The sequence below is a fragment of the Equus przewalskii genome, chromosome 30, assembly GCF_037783145.1.
Source record: "Equus przewalskii isolate Varuska chromosome 30, EquPr2, whole genome shotgun sequence".
Classification (NCBI taxonomy): Eukaryota; Metazoa; Chordata; class Mammalia; order Perissodactyla; family Equidae; genus Equus; species Equus przewalskii.
Window position 1 is genome coordinate 24,970,662 of NC_091860.1, and position 14,221 is coordinate 24,984,882.

A 14,221-nucleotide genomic window follows, 5' to 3' on the forward strand; every position below is an offset into this window, starting at 1 on the left:
CCCCACCATGCGTGATGGGCGTCTCTTGCCTAGAGAGATGACTAATGACTTTTTTTGAGAAGGGTATGGATATAGCTAAGTGCCGGACATTCTGGGCCTGTTGTTTTTGTCAATGTTGTAAATAGCCACGTCAAAATTAACAGAACGAAGGAAAGATGAAGTTATTTAGAAATCCTCTTACAGTGAATTCCCTTTCTAGAAACTAGCGAAAAAGTCTTGATCAACAATCCAAACAGTATATAAGAAGTAATCAGACTATAACTGGGTAATATTTTTGGACGATTTGAACTACCTCTGGTAAGTACTTCTATAGGTCTAAACGAGTTAATTAGAAGCAGCACACACATTTTCTTCAAACCATTTAACTTGGCCGTAGTCAACTCCTCATGGACAGTAACACGGACATTCTTCAGGTTTGTGCTGTTTTGCTCAAGATAGTCTCATTCTATTAGTGGTTGTTTCACTATCCAAGAACAAGACCGAACCCAAAGAAACCCCCCAAAGCTTCAAAAAGTAAACAGAATATGGACTAGCTTGCAAGGATAAAGTAGGAAACTATTGCTTAGGGCAAAGCACTCAAAATACGCTTCTGTTCTAAAAGCCTAACACATTTAAGTCGTGTGATGTATATCCGTCTGCGGGTATATATACACACATTTCCTATCATGTCAACTCTGCTAGTTCCTAGGATAGGTAATGTAACCACTTGCTAAGCTTTTAAGTATTTTGTTGTAAATATAAACATTTCAGAGTGTACAGCTCCACCAACATGAAAAGCCACTTGCAGTCTAAGGTGGAGAGAAAGGTTATGGCTAAGGAAATGGGAAAAGAACAAGGACGGAAGATGCTTAGGATTCGATGAAATACATTTTAATACATACTATGTTGCGGAAACAGCTGCAAAACCAGGGAGCACCCCGGAAGTGGCTCCTGGGAGAACTGAACTTGGGTCTGATACATTTGTGCCATTTCCATGAAGTGTGCCCAGCAAATGTTGAATGAACGAATGAAAGTGTTTAAAACTGTTCTTTTACTAAGTAAATTAAAAACCGAGTTATCCAGGATGAAAAAGGCAATCAGCAGTTGTTTTAATAGCTCACGTAAACCCAAAGTGATGTTTCAACGATATTAAGAATAAACTGTTGAGCTGTCCGTCCAAATATCTAATTTCCAGGGTCATCTACTGGCCTGCACGCATGGATTAAGAGTTACTTTATAGGCTATAACTAATGCAAGATTCCTAAAGAATTGCTTCCTAGTGGAACGACTGAACCTATTGTGGAAAGATGTTATTCACAACATTATCTATTTCATTCTTTAGCCAGGGTCATTCATCTGCTTTTAGACTTAAACGTCTATAGAAAACTGCTATGATCTGAAGAGACTGGCCATCAGACTGTTCAGAAGCTTAGCCAGCATGGCTTCAGGGAACTCCATTCACCAGCATTCTTCCTGGCAAGGTTTCCCTATCTCAGTGCTCACTCTCTACTTCGGTTAGTAGGTCTTTGTCTAATCGTCCTATTGAGAGGAGAATACAGGCGTTTAGCTGATACAGGACAGTAATGCACTGCATTTTATCCTGGAGAAAAGCCCGGCAGAGCCAGCAGGCTGATACCCTCTCATTTTCTTCAGGACGTTTGGAACCACAAATCAGCTGGAGGATAAAGATGCTCGCTGTACTTAACTGCAGACACCTGCGGAAGAGAAACAGCGTGTCGGTCCTAGAAAGCACACTTTGCCAGCTACGCAGGGGTCGGAAGGCAGACTATCTCAGCAGAAGAGTTTCCTGGTTTCCTGGGAGTGAGGAGGGTGTCTATTTCTTAAATATCTTCTCCTCCAATGAAATCCCAGCCAGGACCATTTTTTCCTGACTGCTTCTTTTTATAAAGTATCGATGCTACCGTCAGAGGAAAACAGTCCCTGAGTTGACTGACAACTGGAAGACTTCTAATGCTCCAAAGGGAAATACTTCCCATTCCTTTCCATCGAGTTTTCTCAGCCACAGTAGTTCCTCAAATTCCTGCCGCTCTGATTTCCTTCTCCCTCCAGTCTAAACCCATTTTCTTCTTCTCGCTCGGGTCCGCTAACCTTCTCCTCCTGATGAAATCATCCTTCCCAGTGTAGCCCTCCCCGCTCTCGTCTTTTCCTGTCTTGTTCGACTTTGTTAATGAAAGTGAGTTAATCTCCATCCTCTTCGTAAGCTCTGTGGCATTGATAAGCTACTCTCTTTTCCTTCAGGATTCTTTCATGGAGGATGACTCTGCCCAACTTTCTAACACAGGTCTTTCATTTTTGAGTCCACATTTCCTTTTTCAGTTTCTTGGACTTCCTTTGGTTGGCGTACGGACAGCCAACCAGTGGAGACGGGGACCACCAGTCCATTCCACACGGGCCACTGAACAGTCAGAAGATGGGAGCAACTTTGGTCTCCAGTGACCTGGACTGGATTCAACTCACTGACCTAGAGGGAAAGGCTCTGTATCCATTACTAATCCCGTGAGCTCTCCAGCCCCCTGAAAATGATTCTTTGGTTTTATTATTGCAAAGGCCATTTATAAAATCATGAACTGGATTTAGGAAAGCAACCATGAAATAGCGAGGGACAACAAACTGATTGAAATTCCTTCAAGGTCATGTGGGCTGAAGCCTCGCAGCCAGCAGGACGGGGGTGAAGTTATATATAGGCACCTTCATTCTTATTTCATAGCATGACCGGCTCACTTAAACGTGGCAACTTTAGATCCACTGACCGTGCCTCAAGTAACTAAATCCTAAATAAAGAAAATGGAAAAGCAAACTATGAAATAGCCAATAATCTTTATTTTGCACTTCCCCACCCCCCCATCCCTCTCCAAAAAGCACTAATGGGTATATTTGTGCATGTGAAAATATTGTATAAAGTATTTAGGATGATGTCAAATTAATAAAACAAAAAACACGTATCTCAACATAGATGCTTTGTTTCTTTGTAGGGATAGAAAAATTTTGGCTTCTAGAACAAGGAGGGCGATGAAATACTGCACTCTTAAAAGGTCGACTCCATTTCCACTGATTTGCAATTTAACATTCATGGCAGAAAACCTCATTTCTCTAACCACATAATATGTTTTAAAATATGACTAATTCATACACTAATATCAACTTACTTGGCATTAAAAAAATCACAATTTCTATTAATATATTTGTATTAGGTTCAAAGCCCATATTCTAGCATTCAAGATATCCATTACACTGGTCCAAATTGGGATTATTTCAGAATCAAGTAAAAGTCCATATTTATTCCAAAGTTGCTAAAATATGCTAATAAAATTAAATTTGATGTTTTACATTAAAAATAAAATATTTGGTTTATCTCTCAGACATCTATAACATACAATAAATAGTGGGCAGTATAGTAATATAATAAAGTTTTGTGGTACCCTGAAATTTGATGAGTTTTCTTAAAAAAAATTCATAATATACTTCATTTCAGCCTTAAACCACAATATCAATGAACAGATTTGCAGAAATAAAACCATATAAACACAAAATGCTACAGTATACTTTTTTTTTTTTTTACTTTCGGGGAATCTACACGTCCTTTTAATAAAAGTTAAGTCAAAGAAATTTACAGAAACAAAATAGATGACAGAATGATTTCAAATCATCCACTATCAAACGCCTTGTTCTCCTTGCACCTGCCAGGCCCCTTGCCCACAGGCTCCGGGCTGCGCCGGGCAGTTCAACGGAGGTGGCTTTGAACTGTGGCTCTTTTTTCCAGCCTTCTCGGCTTACGTGAAGCGGTAATTACAGACATGGCTGAAATCACAGTGGATTCCAGAGAAAGCCAGAATGAAACACGATAAAAATTTAAAAAATAACTACTTCATAAATATTTATTATTTACATGAGGGGAGATCTTCTGGTCTGAAGAGTTTTCATACAAGTTGATGAAATGTATACGCGGTGAGAAGAGCGCCAGCGGTTTAAAGGAGGACAGAGTTAGAATGCAACAAAGATAGAAAATACGGGAGAGTCAACAAAAATAATTTGCACAAAAGCAAACAGGACATGATAGAAACCTTTTTCTTAAAAAATATAAGGTATTTCACAAAAGCCTGAACATTTTACATGTTAGTACTAAAAATGGGGGGGGGGGAGGGGGAGCTTCATATATTTTCATCACAAAAATATTTACCAGTACTCCACCTGGAGCTGTCTCTCATGTTCTTATGATTATCTTACTGTGGAGGGCGGAGGCGGAAACTGTACACGGACTAGTCATATCATCCTTAGACACAGTCAAGGCATTACACGTCATCTTCTCGTCTAACACCTTCATGAAAAGGCCCTGGAGAGGACAAAGGGATCAAAGGGGAAGATTACGGTCTTTTTATTAATAATACTTGTCACTGGTAATAGAAAAACGGAGGCGCGGCGGTCCTCGCGCGGCCCCGGCTTGCGTTCCGCATCCACTGCCCGGCCGCGGGCGCTCGGCGTCGGAAGGAGGCTCCGGGGGCGCACGCGCGTCCGCAGTCTGGCGGGTCCCTCTGCACAGGACCCTGGTGCGGGCGGGATGGCGGCGCGGCCCCAGCGCCCTCCGCGTGGCCGCCGCGCTGTCCCGGCGCGGAGACGTCAGTGTGCCCGGTGCTTCCGCTTCTTGTGCTTCTTATCCTTCTTCTTGTTGGCACACTTGGGACAGAACCACTGCATCTCCTCCGGCGGGGCGGCCATTATTCCAACACAGGGCCTACACAGCAAAAAAGCCCCACAAAAGTTTCAGATAAACAAGCTTTACTTATATACATATTCTTTTTCTATGTTTTAACATAATTTTAAATAATTAAGTAATTTTTCAGTCTATTGTATACCGACTAGAAATCCGAGTCAAACAGCTGTAATTTATGGAGCAGGCTGTCGGGCGGTGGGTCATTCTATTACATAATGCCCCTTTTACAGGCCCTACTGGAGAAATTAATTAGCTCATTCATCCTTTCAGCCAGAAATGGTATGATTCTTCTGAGCAACGGCTTTGTTTTTATCTTATAGCTATCATGTATCATGTGACTGAATGGATTTCTATCTTTTTATTTCAGGTATTTTAAAGATAAAATGAGAAGATGATTGGCATAAATTTTGGTAGAGTTTCTTCAGTTCTGGAGAGCTGCCAAAGAGGTGTAAAAACAGACAAGCGGTCGCTTTATCTGCAGTTTGGGACCTGTGTTCAGAGGGGTTAGCTCAGCCCCACTGTCAAGCACTGTCGCTTTTACAGAGCCTCACTGGAAAGAAGGGGAAAGCCTTCTATTTCCTTTTTTTTCAATAAGGAGGATGTGTAAGCTAAGCAGAATATTGGGAATTTAGGCTGAATCTCAAGAGTCCAAACACTCGTGCTTTCTAATCACATTTTACTGGCTCGGTGATCCTGCTCGTCTGCTGTTCTCAGGACAGCAGCGGAATGGGCGCAAACCCGAGGCGCGGTCACTCATCACCGGGGGTGGGGAGCCCCGCGGGGCAGGCCGGGCTGGGGCGCTCACCAGTGGTACCAGTCGTCGCAGTCGTCACAGCCGATCATGGGGCTCCCGTCGTCCGGCTTATTGCAGCCGGGGCAGATCCAGATCTGATTGCCCCATTCGTCTCGGATCTGAGGGTTTAAACAGGGAGGGAGCGAACAGAGAGGGAAAGGGCAAAAAGAACCAAAAAGGGAGTAGAATAAGAACGGTTACTTTACACTGCACACCGAATAAACTGGCAAATTACATGAAAAAGAAGTAGTAGTTAATTTATTAAAGCCATGATCATGGCCATCACTCTCCTAGGATCACATGAAAAAGAAAACAGCCACTAGGGGCTCCACGATAAGACAGTTCTAATGAATGTTTTAAACTTTCTTTTCTAAGTCATAAAAACAAAGCATTTCATAATCATTTCTGTGAACAATATGACCTAATGACCGACAGCCCCCTTTATCTAGAAAAATGCTGCAAATATGTAAGTTCTTAATGATCAGGGTCTTCATGGCCGGAACAGTTGGTATTTTTGAAAGCGACACAGCTCCAGTATACGCAGTTCCCTCAGCCGCATTCATAGGCCTGGAATTAATACATACAGCCAAATGTGCGTGCATCAGCTTATTACTTATTAGCCAAACCCTTCTCCTGAACTAGCTGATAAGATCAAGGATATAAAAGAGTTGTTACTAAGTAACTTTCCATTCCCTTTATGACATTTTCAGTAAAGTACAATCAACTAAAGGGCAAATGAAGCAGGGGAGGCAGGAGGCCAAAGAGCTGCATGTTCTCACGTTATTTGGCTGCAAACACCGTGAGCGCTGGAGTTTGCTTTACCTAACGCAGCAGTTCGAACAAGAAGCAGCCCCAGCTGTACCACTCGCTCCACCTCCACATTAACAACCATCCGGGAGAAAGAGTCTGCACTGGGCATTCAAAACAGCCACGACTGACAGCTAATTCTCAAAAGTTTTCATAATAACACCACATATAATTTCATTCAGTTTATTTTGCGAGGTACGGTCTCTTCCTGTACTTGCAAATACAACAGTGACTAGATATACAGAAAAGAAATGGCTTTCTGGGTGTGTGATGCATGTATTAGGAGCATAGATACTATTTCATTCTACTGATGTGCTTTTTAAGGCTGACCATTTTTGAGAAAGTCTCTTCAGAGTCAACCTACGTCGACATGAAAGCTTCCTAAAGAAATCTGTGGGCGGCTACATGGACCCAGCCCTCTCTCATTTCAAGGGGAGAGCACAGTCACTACGTGCCCGCTGTCTAGGGGTAAGACCGGCCCAGCATCCTATGCCCTGAAGCTGCCATGCATGGCCAGTCCTGCTGCTGGCTGACCTCTCCTGAATTAGAAGGCCATGACTCTGTTGCTACATGAGAAATTTGCCGCAGCATCCATGATAACTTACGCTCAACACTTCACAGTTTACTAAGTTATTCCAAACATCTTACTTTGCTTAATCATCCTCAACAACCCTGGGAGAGGTTAAGAATGAGGAAAGGGAGCTAGGGGAATGTAAGCGACAGGTCCAAAGCCACACCATTGGGCAGTGACGAAATCAGCCTTGTTGTTCTATAGCCTATGTCTTTCCTCCAAATCACACATTTTGTCCTCTGTCTACGAAATGTCTCTTAGGAGACAGAAGGCTTCCCATCCATGTTGTCTATACCAATCTGATCCATACCAATAAGTCAGCTTAAAAATCCACTGAAGAATCTGAAATTTCAGGGCTAGAACATACTCTAGGAATCATCTAGTCTAACATAACCCCTTAATTACAGAAACAGAAATGGAGGCTGAGGAGGTTGAGTATAAAATCTTTCCTGATCATCCCATCTTGGGGTGATGTGGCCTTAATTAAACGTCTACAGCAACTGGTCCTCAAATGGGCCAATTTGAAGATCACAGACTTTTGTATCGCATCTTCTAGTTTTGTCTTGAACTGTGAATTTAATATTTTTCTGTTAATTTTTCATGACTATATCTTCTCTTAATTCTTCTGAGATTTTCTTATCTTTTGTATCTAATGCCTCCAATATTTAATGATTTGTTGAAATTTCCTTCCACACCACCTTTAAAGAGATGTAATATTTGCATGACATATAACAACTATCGTGAGTCCTACCAGCCACTTTCCAATTCCATCTATGCAGAGAGACCGCTGTCACGAGCTCACAGCCCACGGTCTGTGTACTTGGTGGTCACGGCAATGTCAGCGCACTGAGTACCTCTATGTGCCTGTTGTGTGTTTCTGTCACTCTACCGCGTCCAAAGGACATATTAACACAAACCCTTCATTCCTAGACTCAATTCAGGGTGTGACTCAGACCTGAAGACAGTCCCACGAGCACAATGAGAACTCCTTCCACAAGGCACGTTCTGCCACCTGAAGACACGCTCGGGCACTCAGGGGGCTCTGCGCTCTGAAAACCAGCTCCCTTTCATCCACAGGCCCTGGTGTTTTCTGGGCCTTAGCCAAAGAAATACTCTAATTACTGCTCTTACTCAGAAACGGCAGCTGGCTCATCAGATCTCTGCACATTACGTAAATCATGCTCTTAAGTGAATAATTTAATTGCTTGATCAAGAGATTCAACATGGGATTTAAATATCACTATTCATCTCTCTATTTATATATTGATGTTATTAAATTTGTTTATAGTCATATTCTAAAACAATATAAAGAAAAGCAATGCTTTGACAGTATTTATGGAGACTAAACATGCAAACACTATAAAACAATACTTTTCAGCCAAAAGCTTGCAAATGCACTGAAAATACCTTTCCAGTCATAAAGAATTGCCTCTGAAATTCAATAATGATACTTATGACACTGCTTTTTAATTGAAAACATTTCATGATACAAGTCTCAAGTGACTTTTTCTTAAATACTACAAAAGTAAAAGGTAGCATACCACGTAAGTGCTGACCGTCTCCGTGACCACACTCCGGACAGGGGCTTTGGAACTTCCGGCTCCAGAGATGGCGGGAGACGGAGACGGCATCAAGGCAGGGGACGTGGTGGACTGTGCGAGGAGTGGCAAAGGCACCGGGGCGGGGGTGACGTGCACAGGCACAGGGGCTGGGGCTGGCGCAGGTGGCGGGGTCTTGGGTCTGCTCAGAGAGGGCGCTGGCTTAGCCTCGGGCGCAGGCACCACTTTGCTGATGACACTGCCAATGAGAGAGAGAGAAGGAAAAGTCAAAACAGGAGGTCGAATCAAACCAAATCTTTAAAAACATTATCACAAAATAACGTTATTCTTCTGCTGGCAAAATACTCTTTGGACAGTCCAGAGATAGCTACAGACCTCAGAGTTCAAAGCCCTTTACCAATTCACCTCTCAACTTATTCAGCCTCATTTTTTATTTCCCCAAATTGTCCCTCAGTGACCAGCTATGTAGACACTTTTAGCAACCAATACACAGGTACTATTCACAGAAATGTAACTATTTTTAGAGTAAGTGTGTTTGTTCCCCCTGTTGCCGGATACACCCCCTCTCTGTTGACTTCAGATTTGGCAAAGGAACTTCCGTGGCCCATGAAACATGAGTGGAAGTGACGTGTGCCACTTCTGCGTAGAAGCTTTGAGCGCCATCACAAAGCCGAGCTTCCCTCTTTTCTGTGTGCTGCATGCGAGTCCTCCAAGGGCCGTCAGCTCACACTCAGGGCAAAGAGGACGTGGGCAGAGCTATGATGGACGTGTCACAGGAGTGAGAAGTAAACGACTGCTGTTGGAGGCCACTGAGACTTTGGGCTTGTTAAGACCTGCAGCTTAACCTACCAAAGCTGGACACAGTAACTTAAACCAAGCTCATATATACACCTCTTTCTCCACTCCAGGGTTTCCTACTCTGAATACTCTGAATGCCAGACTTTCTCACTTCTGGATTTGGCTTGATGGCCAGGCATTAAAGATTTAAGATTCTCAGACGGGCTGGGGAGAAAGGTCAAGTCGCAGGAGTGCATTTTCGCTCCCCGGGAGAGAAAAGCAGCTCGAGCTCCTTTCCCAGTGATGTTACCGACTGATAATTAGAGCTGTCCCTTCCTTAGCAACATTTTATTCATAGTACTCATGCGGTGGACGAAGCACTGGACTCAGAGTCAGGGGAGCTGAGTTCAAATCCCAGACCTGCCACAGGCCAGCTAGGTGACCTTGGGTAAGTCATTTAGAAATACTGTTTACTGGGCGCCTATAAGAAGCTCACTATTACACTCTCGACCATCTCATCGAGTCCCACGACAATGTCAAAGGAGTTATGGTGTCCCCATTTTATGGATGGGGACACAGAACTGGAGAGAGGAATTTGGGTAAATGGGTGGCAGGCTTTGAACCAAGGTCGTTTTGATTCCAAAACTCTTTCTTTTTCTTCTTTTTTTAGGTTTCTTTACTTAAAAAGAATTACATATCATTCCAAGCATAGAGAATATGAGGTAACAGGTTCGGTGACAGTCCGAGATAAACGGACCTTAGCCCTTCCCCGTGTTTGCTTCAGGTCTCTCCCCCGCTGTGCCCCAGAAGTGACCCCCCTAAAGCTGACAGGTTTGTTTTTCTATTTTCGTTCTTCGTACTTTTTCTGCCTTTGTACCTCCCATAAATGACACATACTGTACTACTGTTTTACATGTTTCAACCATATAAACAATATCACACTGTATTTCTCCTTTGCAATTAGCTTTCCTCAGTTTTTTTATGGAGATATAACTGACATACAGCAGTGTGTAAGTCTGAGGTGTACAACGTGTTGGTTTGACAGAGTTATACATTACAATATGATTACTACAGTAGTGTTAGCTAACACCCTTATTATGTCACAAAGTTAGCATTTCTTTTTTGTGACAACAGTTAAGACCTAGCCTCTTAGCAATTATGAAGTTTACAACACAGTATTGATGACTATAATCTCTATGCTGTGCATTAGCTCCCCAGAACTTACTTCTCTACTAGTTGCCCACTTAGTTTTATGTCTCTTGATTTATCCATGTTGATACATATAGATCTATATTACTTTTTGTCTTTGAGGAAGATTACCCCTGAGCTAACATCCGCTGCCAATCCTCCTCTTTTTTGCTGAGGAAGACTGGCCCTGAGCTAACATCTGTGCCCATCTTCCTCTATTTCATATGTGGGGCGCCTGCACAGCATGGCTTGATGAGTGGCGCATTGGTCCACGCCTGGGATTTGAACTGGTGAACTCTGGGCCACTAAAGTGGAACATGAGAACTTAACTGCTGTACCACCAGGCTGGCCCCTATATTACCTATTTTAATTGTTATGTAGTATTCCATAGTATGAATAGGTCAAAGGGTTTTTGTCCATTGCCTTACTGAGGGTAGGACGTGGCAACTCACAATGTTACACGTTAACTTGTAAATCTGTTCAACAATCTCCTGGGCTATGTTCCTAGAGATGAAAGTTGCTGGGTCAGAGGGTAGGCACAGTCTCACCTTTACAAGGAGTCCTAAGCTGCTCTCTAAGGCGATGGCACCCACCCATCTCTTTGTGCCATTCACACTTAACTTCCTAGGCCTGGCTTTAAAGACAACAAAGGGTAAACACATACAGCTGCCTCTGAGGGTCACAGTGGACACAGAGCAACATGTACAACTGTGAAGTGTCAGCACCAGCCGCAGATACACGTCACGGCTGTTGCCGACACCCTGAGGCGTCATCACCACCAGCCTGCACAGTTCCACTTTCTCCAAGTCCTAGTTTAGAAACCACCCCCACCAAAAAGCACTCATTTCTTTGCTATTCTGATTAGAAGTTTATAATACATTAAATTATTTCAAAAATTCCACTGTTATGTAAGCAAATAGTTAATGCTATCTACTTGCTCTCCCCTTGTTTCATTCAAGTGTGCTTGCCTTCCTAACTTGAACACAGCCAAAGACCAAGAGAATTTCACACAGGCTGTCTGTGCAGGAGACACGCCACAAATGTTTACCATGATTAACAGTGTATATTTTTCGACCACTGACTAAGTACTCAACCGTCTTAAGCACCCGAAAGCCAGGGCATGCCAGGCACTGTGCTAAATGCGTACTTGCCTCTCTCACTTGATCCTCATGACAACCAAATGAGGTAATGAGCACTGTTACTCCCCTCCTTTTGAAGATGAAGACACCACAGCACAGAAGATGAAGCACCTTGCCCAGATTCATAGCCGACCATGTGGCAGAGCCAGGATTAAACCCAGGCACCTGGGTTCAGCACCCGTGATCCCAACTATAAAGGTTGTCTCTCAACGCTGACTGAGTGAGTTTTGTCTCACAACTAAGGTGGGAGTGCAAAGTCATTACTATGGCATTTATATCCAGGGGGCAAGCTCCTCATTTTTATGGTTAAATTTTTAAAACACACCAGTTTTAGAGCAAGTTTCCCATACTGGTTTAAAATGTGGGTGTTCAAACCAAATCTAAAGAAAAAAAGGAATCCTGAGAGGAAGTAGAACCCAGGTGTTTTGCCCTGAGGGCATGTACAGAGGTGCATCTGACCTTTGGTTTTCATAAAGAGGACAGGTTTCAAAGCCCAGGACTGCCAAAGGGGAAGTAAAAGAATGCCCTTCCCACAGGAAGGCTCCCAGCAGGCTGCACCGACTAGGCAGGGTGAATCAGAAGCCCATGAATTCTCTGCTCTGGTGGTTCAGGACACTATATTTAAAGTAATCTGGGCTTGTAATGTGCCCACATACTCAACACTAATCATCCTGAGAGGAAGCAACTTGAAAGCTAGGCCTCATATTAATACCTCATAATATTAATATTAATTAATCAATAATTTGATTATTGATTAATTAATATTAATATTGGGGCCAGTGGTTAAGTTCGCGTGCTCCACTTCAGCAGCCCAGGGTTTCACTGGTTCAAATCCTGGGCATGGATATGGCACTGCTCATCAGGCCATGCTGAGGAGGCGTCCCACATGCCACAACCAGAAGGACCCACAACTAAAATATACAACTATGTACTGGGGGGACTCGGGGAGAAAAAGCAGCAAAAAAAGAAATTAATCAATGTTAGTATTAATAAATAACTATTTAAGAAAAATAGGAGCATATAATCAAAGATAACCAAACATACATGGAAACCAGGTAGCATCAGGGAGAAGCAGAAGAAGTAACAGGCAGTTTAAAGAGACCCATAAAGACCACAGATACTAGAATTATCAACTCTAAAACAACTCTGCTTACAGTGTTTACAAAAATAAAAGGCAAAGTTTGAAATTATCTGCAGGTGATAGGAGGTAATAAAGAATGCCCTAGCAGATTTGAAAAGAACTACACAGATCTTCTAGAAATGAAAAATACAATAACTGGAATTTAAAACTCAATGGATGGGAGAACCGTAAACTAAACAGGACAGAAGAAATTATCTAGAATGTAGCCTGGAGATGCCAAGAGAATACAATAAAAAGATCTAATTAGTACATGTTTAATCATAATTCTAGAGAGAGAACGGGGCAGAGGCAAAACATTAAAGAATATGTGAGACTTTTACAGAACGAATGAAAGACACCAACCCACAGACTTAGGAAGCCCAGCAAATCCCAGGCAAGATAAATAAAAAGAAATCTACAGCTAGACACATCAGAGTGAAACTATAAAACATCACAAAGAGAAAGTCTGAAAAGCAGCCGGAGGGAAAACAGAACAATTACTTCTAAAGAAGAAACAGATGACAGCCAACTTCTCAACAGCAATGATAAAATCTAGAAAACAGTCGAATAACATCTTCAATGTGTGAAAGAAAAATAGATTTTTCTCTTTGAAAACACCTTTCAAGATTAAAGATGAAATAAAGACATTTTCAGGCAGGCAAAACCTACGGACTGGCCACCAGGGGACTCTTACTAAAGAAATTCTGAAGTAGCAATTCGCAAAGTTTTTGGTCGTAGGACCCCTTTACATTCTTAAAAATTACTAAGAAACCCAAAGACCTTTTATTTGTGTGCATTATATCTGTCAATATTTACTATATTAGAATTGTAACAGAAATTTAAAAAGATTTAGTAATTCATTAAAAAGTAACAATAACAAACCATTACCTGTTAACGGACAGCATTTTTCTAATGAAAAGTAAGTATACTTTCCAAGACAAAACAATTTTGTGAGAAGACTGGCAATGATTTATATTTTTGCAACTCTCCGCAATGTATGCATATCTAACTAGAGAAGGGAGGAGTATTGTAATGGCTTTTTGAGAGACTTGTGTAAATTCTTCCTCGAAACTGAACCAAAATGCAACAGTGGTAGTTTCTTAAAAGTTTGCAATGTGCAATCTGAAACCAAATCAATAAGCTTTTCATATTCAGTTACTTTAAGATCCATTGATCTGTCTAGCACTTTGAATAGATATCTTATCCAAGGACAATTTTATAACATCATGTGCTGGTCATTTGGAATATTGGTTCATTGACTTATTCAGATCTTCCAAATATTTACACATCATACAATATTAAAAAATCACATTTGTTGGTGTTACCCTCTATTTCATCAAAACTTTCTTAAAGCATTGAAGAACTGTCAACTTTTAATGACGTGTTTTCCAAAATTCTGATTTTTACTTAAGAGCTTGAATTTTATCACTTATGTCAAATACTCTCAGGTATTTTCTTTGAAATAACAGGCTTATTTTGTTCATTTTTGAGGCAATGTTGGTCAAATATTCAAGTGTGAATAACCATTGTTAGTTGCTCTTTCAAGTAAAAATGGTCTT

General features: G+C 41.8%; 1 protein-coding gene across 5 annotated transcripts in view; it reads right to left on the reverse strand.

The window, feature by feature from the left end:
* Positions 1 to 854: 854 nt before the first annotated feature.
* Positions 855 to 14,221, reverse strand: part of TAF3 (TATA-box binding protein associated factor 3) — a 179,462-nt gene continuing 166,095 nt past the window's right edge. For 2 of the 5 annotated variants that reach the window (XR_546292.2, XR_011535008.1), the window contains exons 5-8: positions 8,421 to 8,676; positions 5,514 to 5,620; positions 4,178 to 4,729; positions 855 to 2,771 (exon numbers count right to left, since the gene is read on the reverse strand). Coding sequence is in view for 2 of the 5 variants with exons in the window: in XM_008529077.2 (XP_008527299.2) it covers positions 4,615 to 4,729; positions 5,514 to 5,620; positions 8,421 to 8,676 (478 nt within the window). In the remaining 3 variants the exon portion in view is untranslated. Of the gene's footprint in view, positions 2,772 to 3,443; positions 4,730 to 5,513; positions 5,621 to 8,420; positions 8,677 to 14,221 lie in introns of those variants that run through there. The other 3 variants (XM_008529077.2, XM_070601095.1, XR_546296.2) reach the window with 2 other exon arrangements.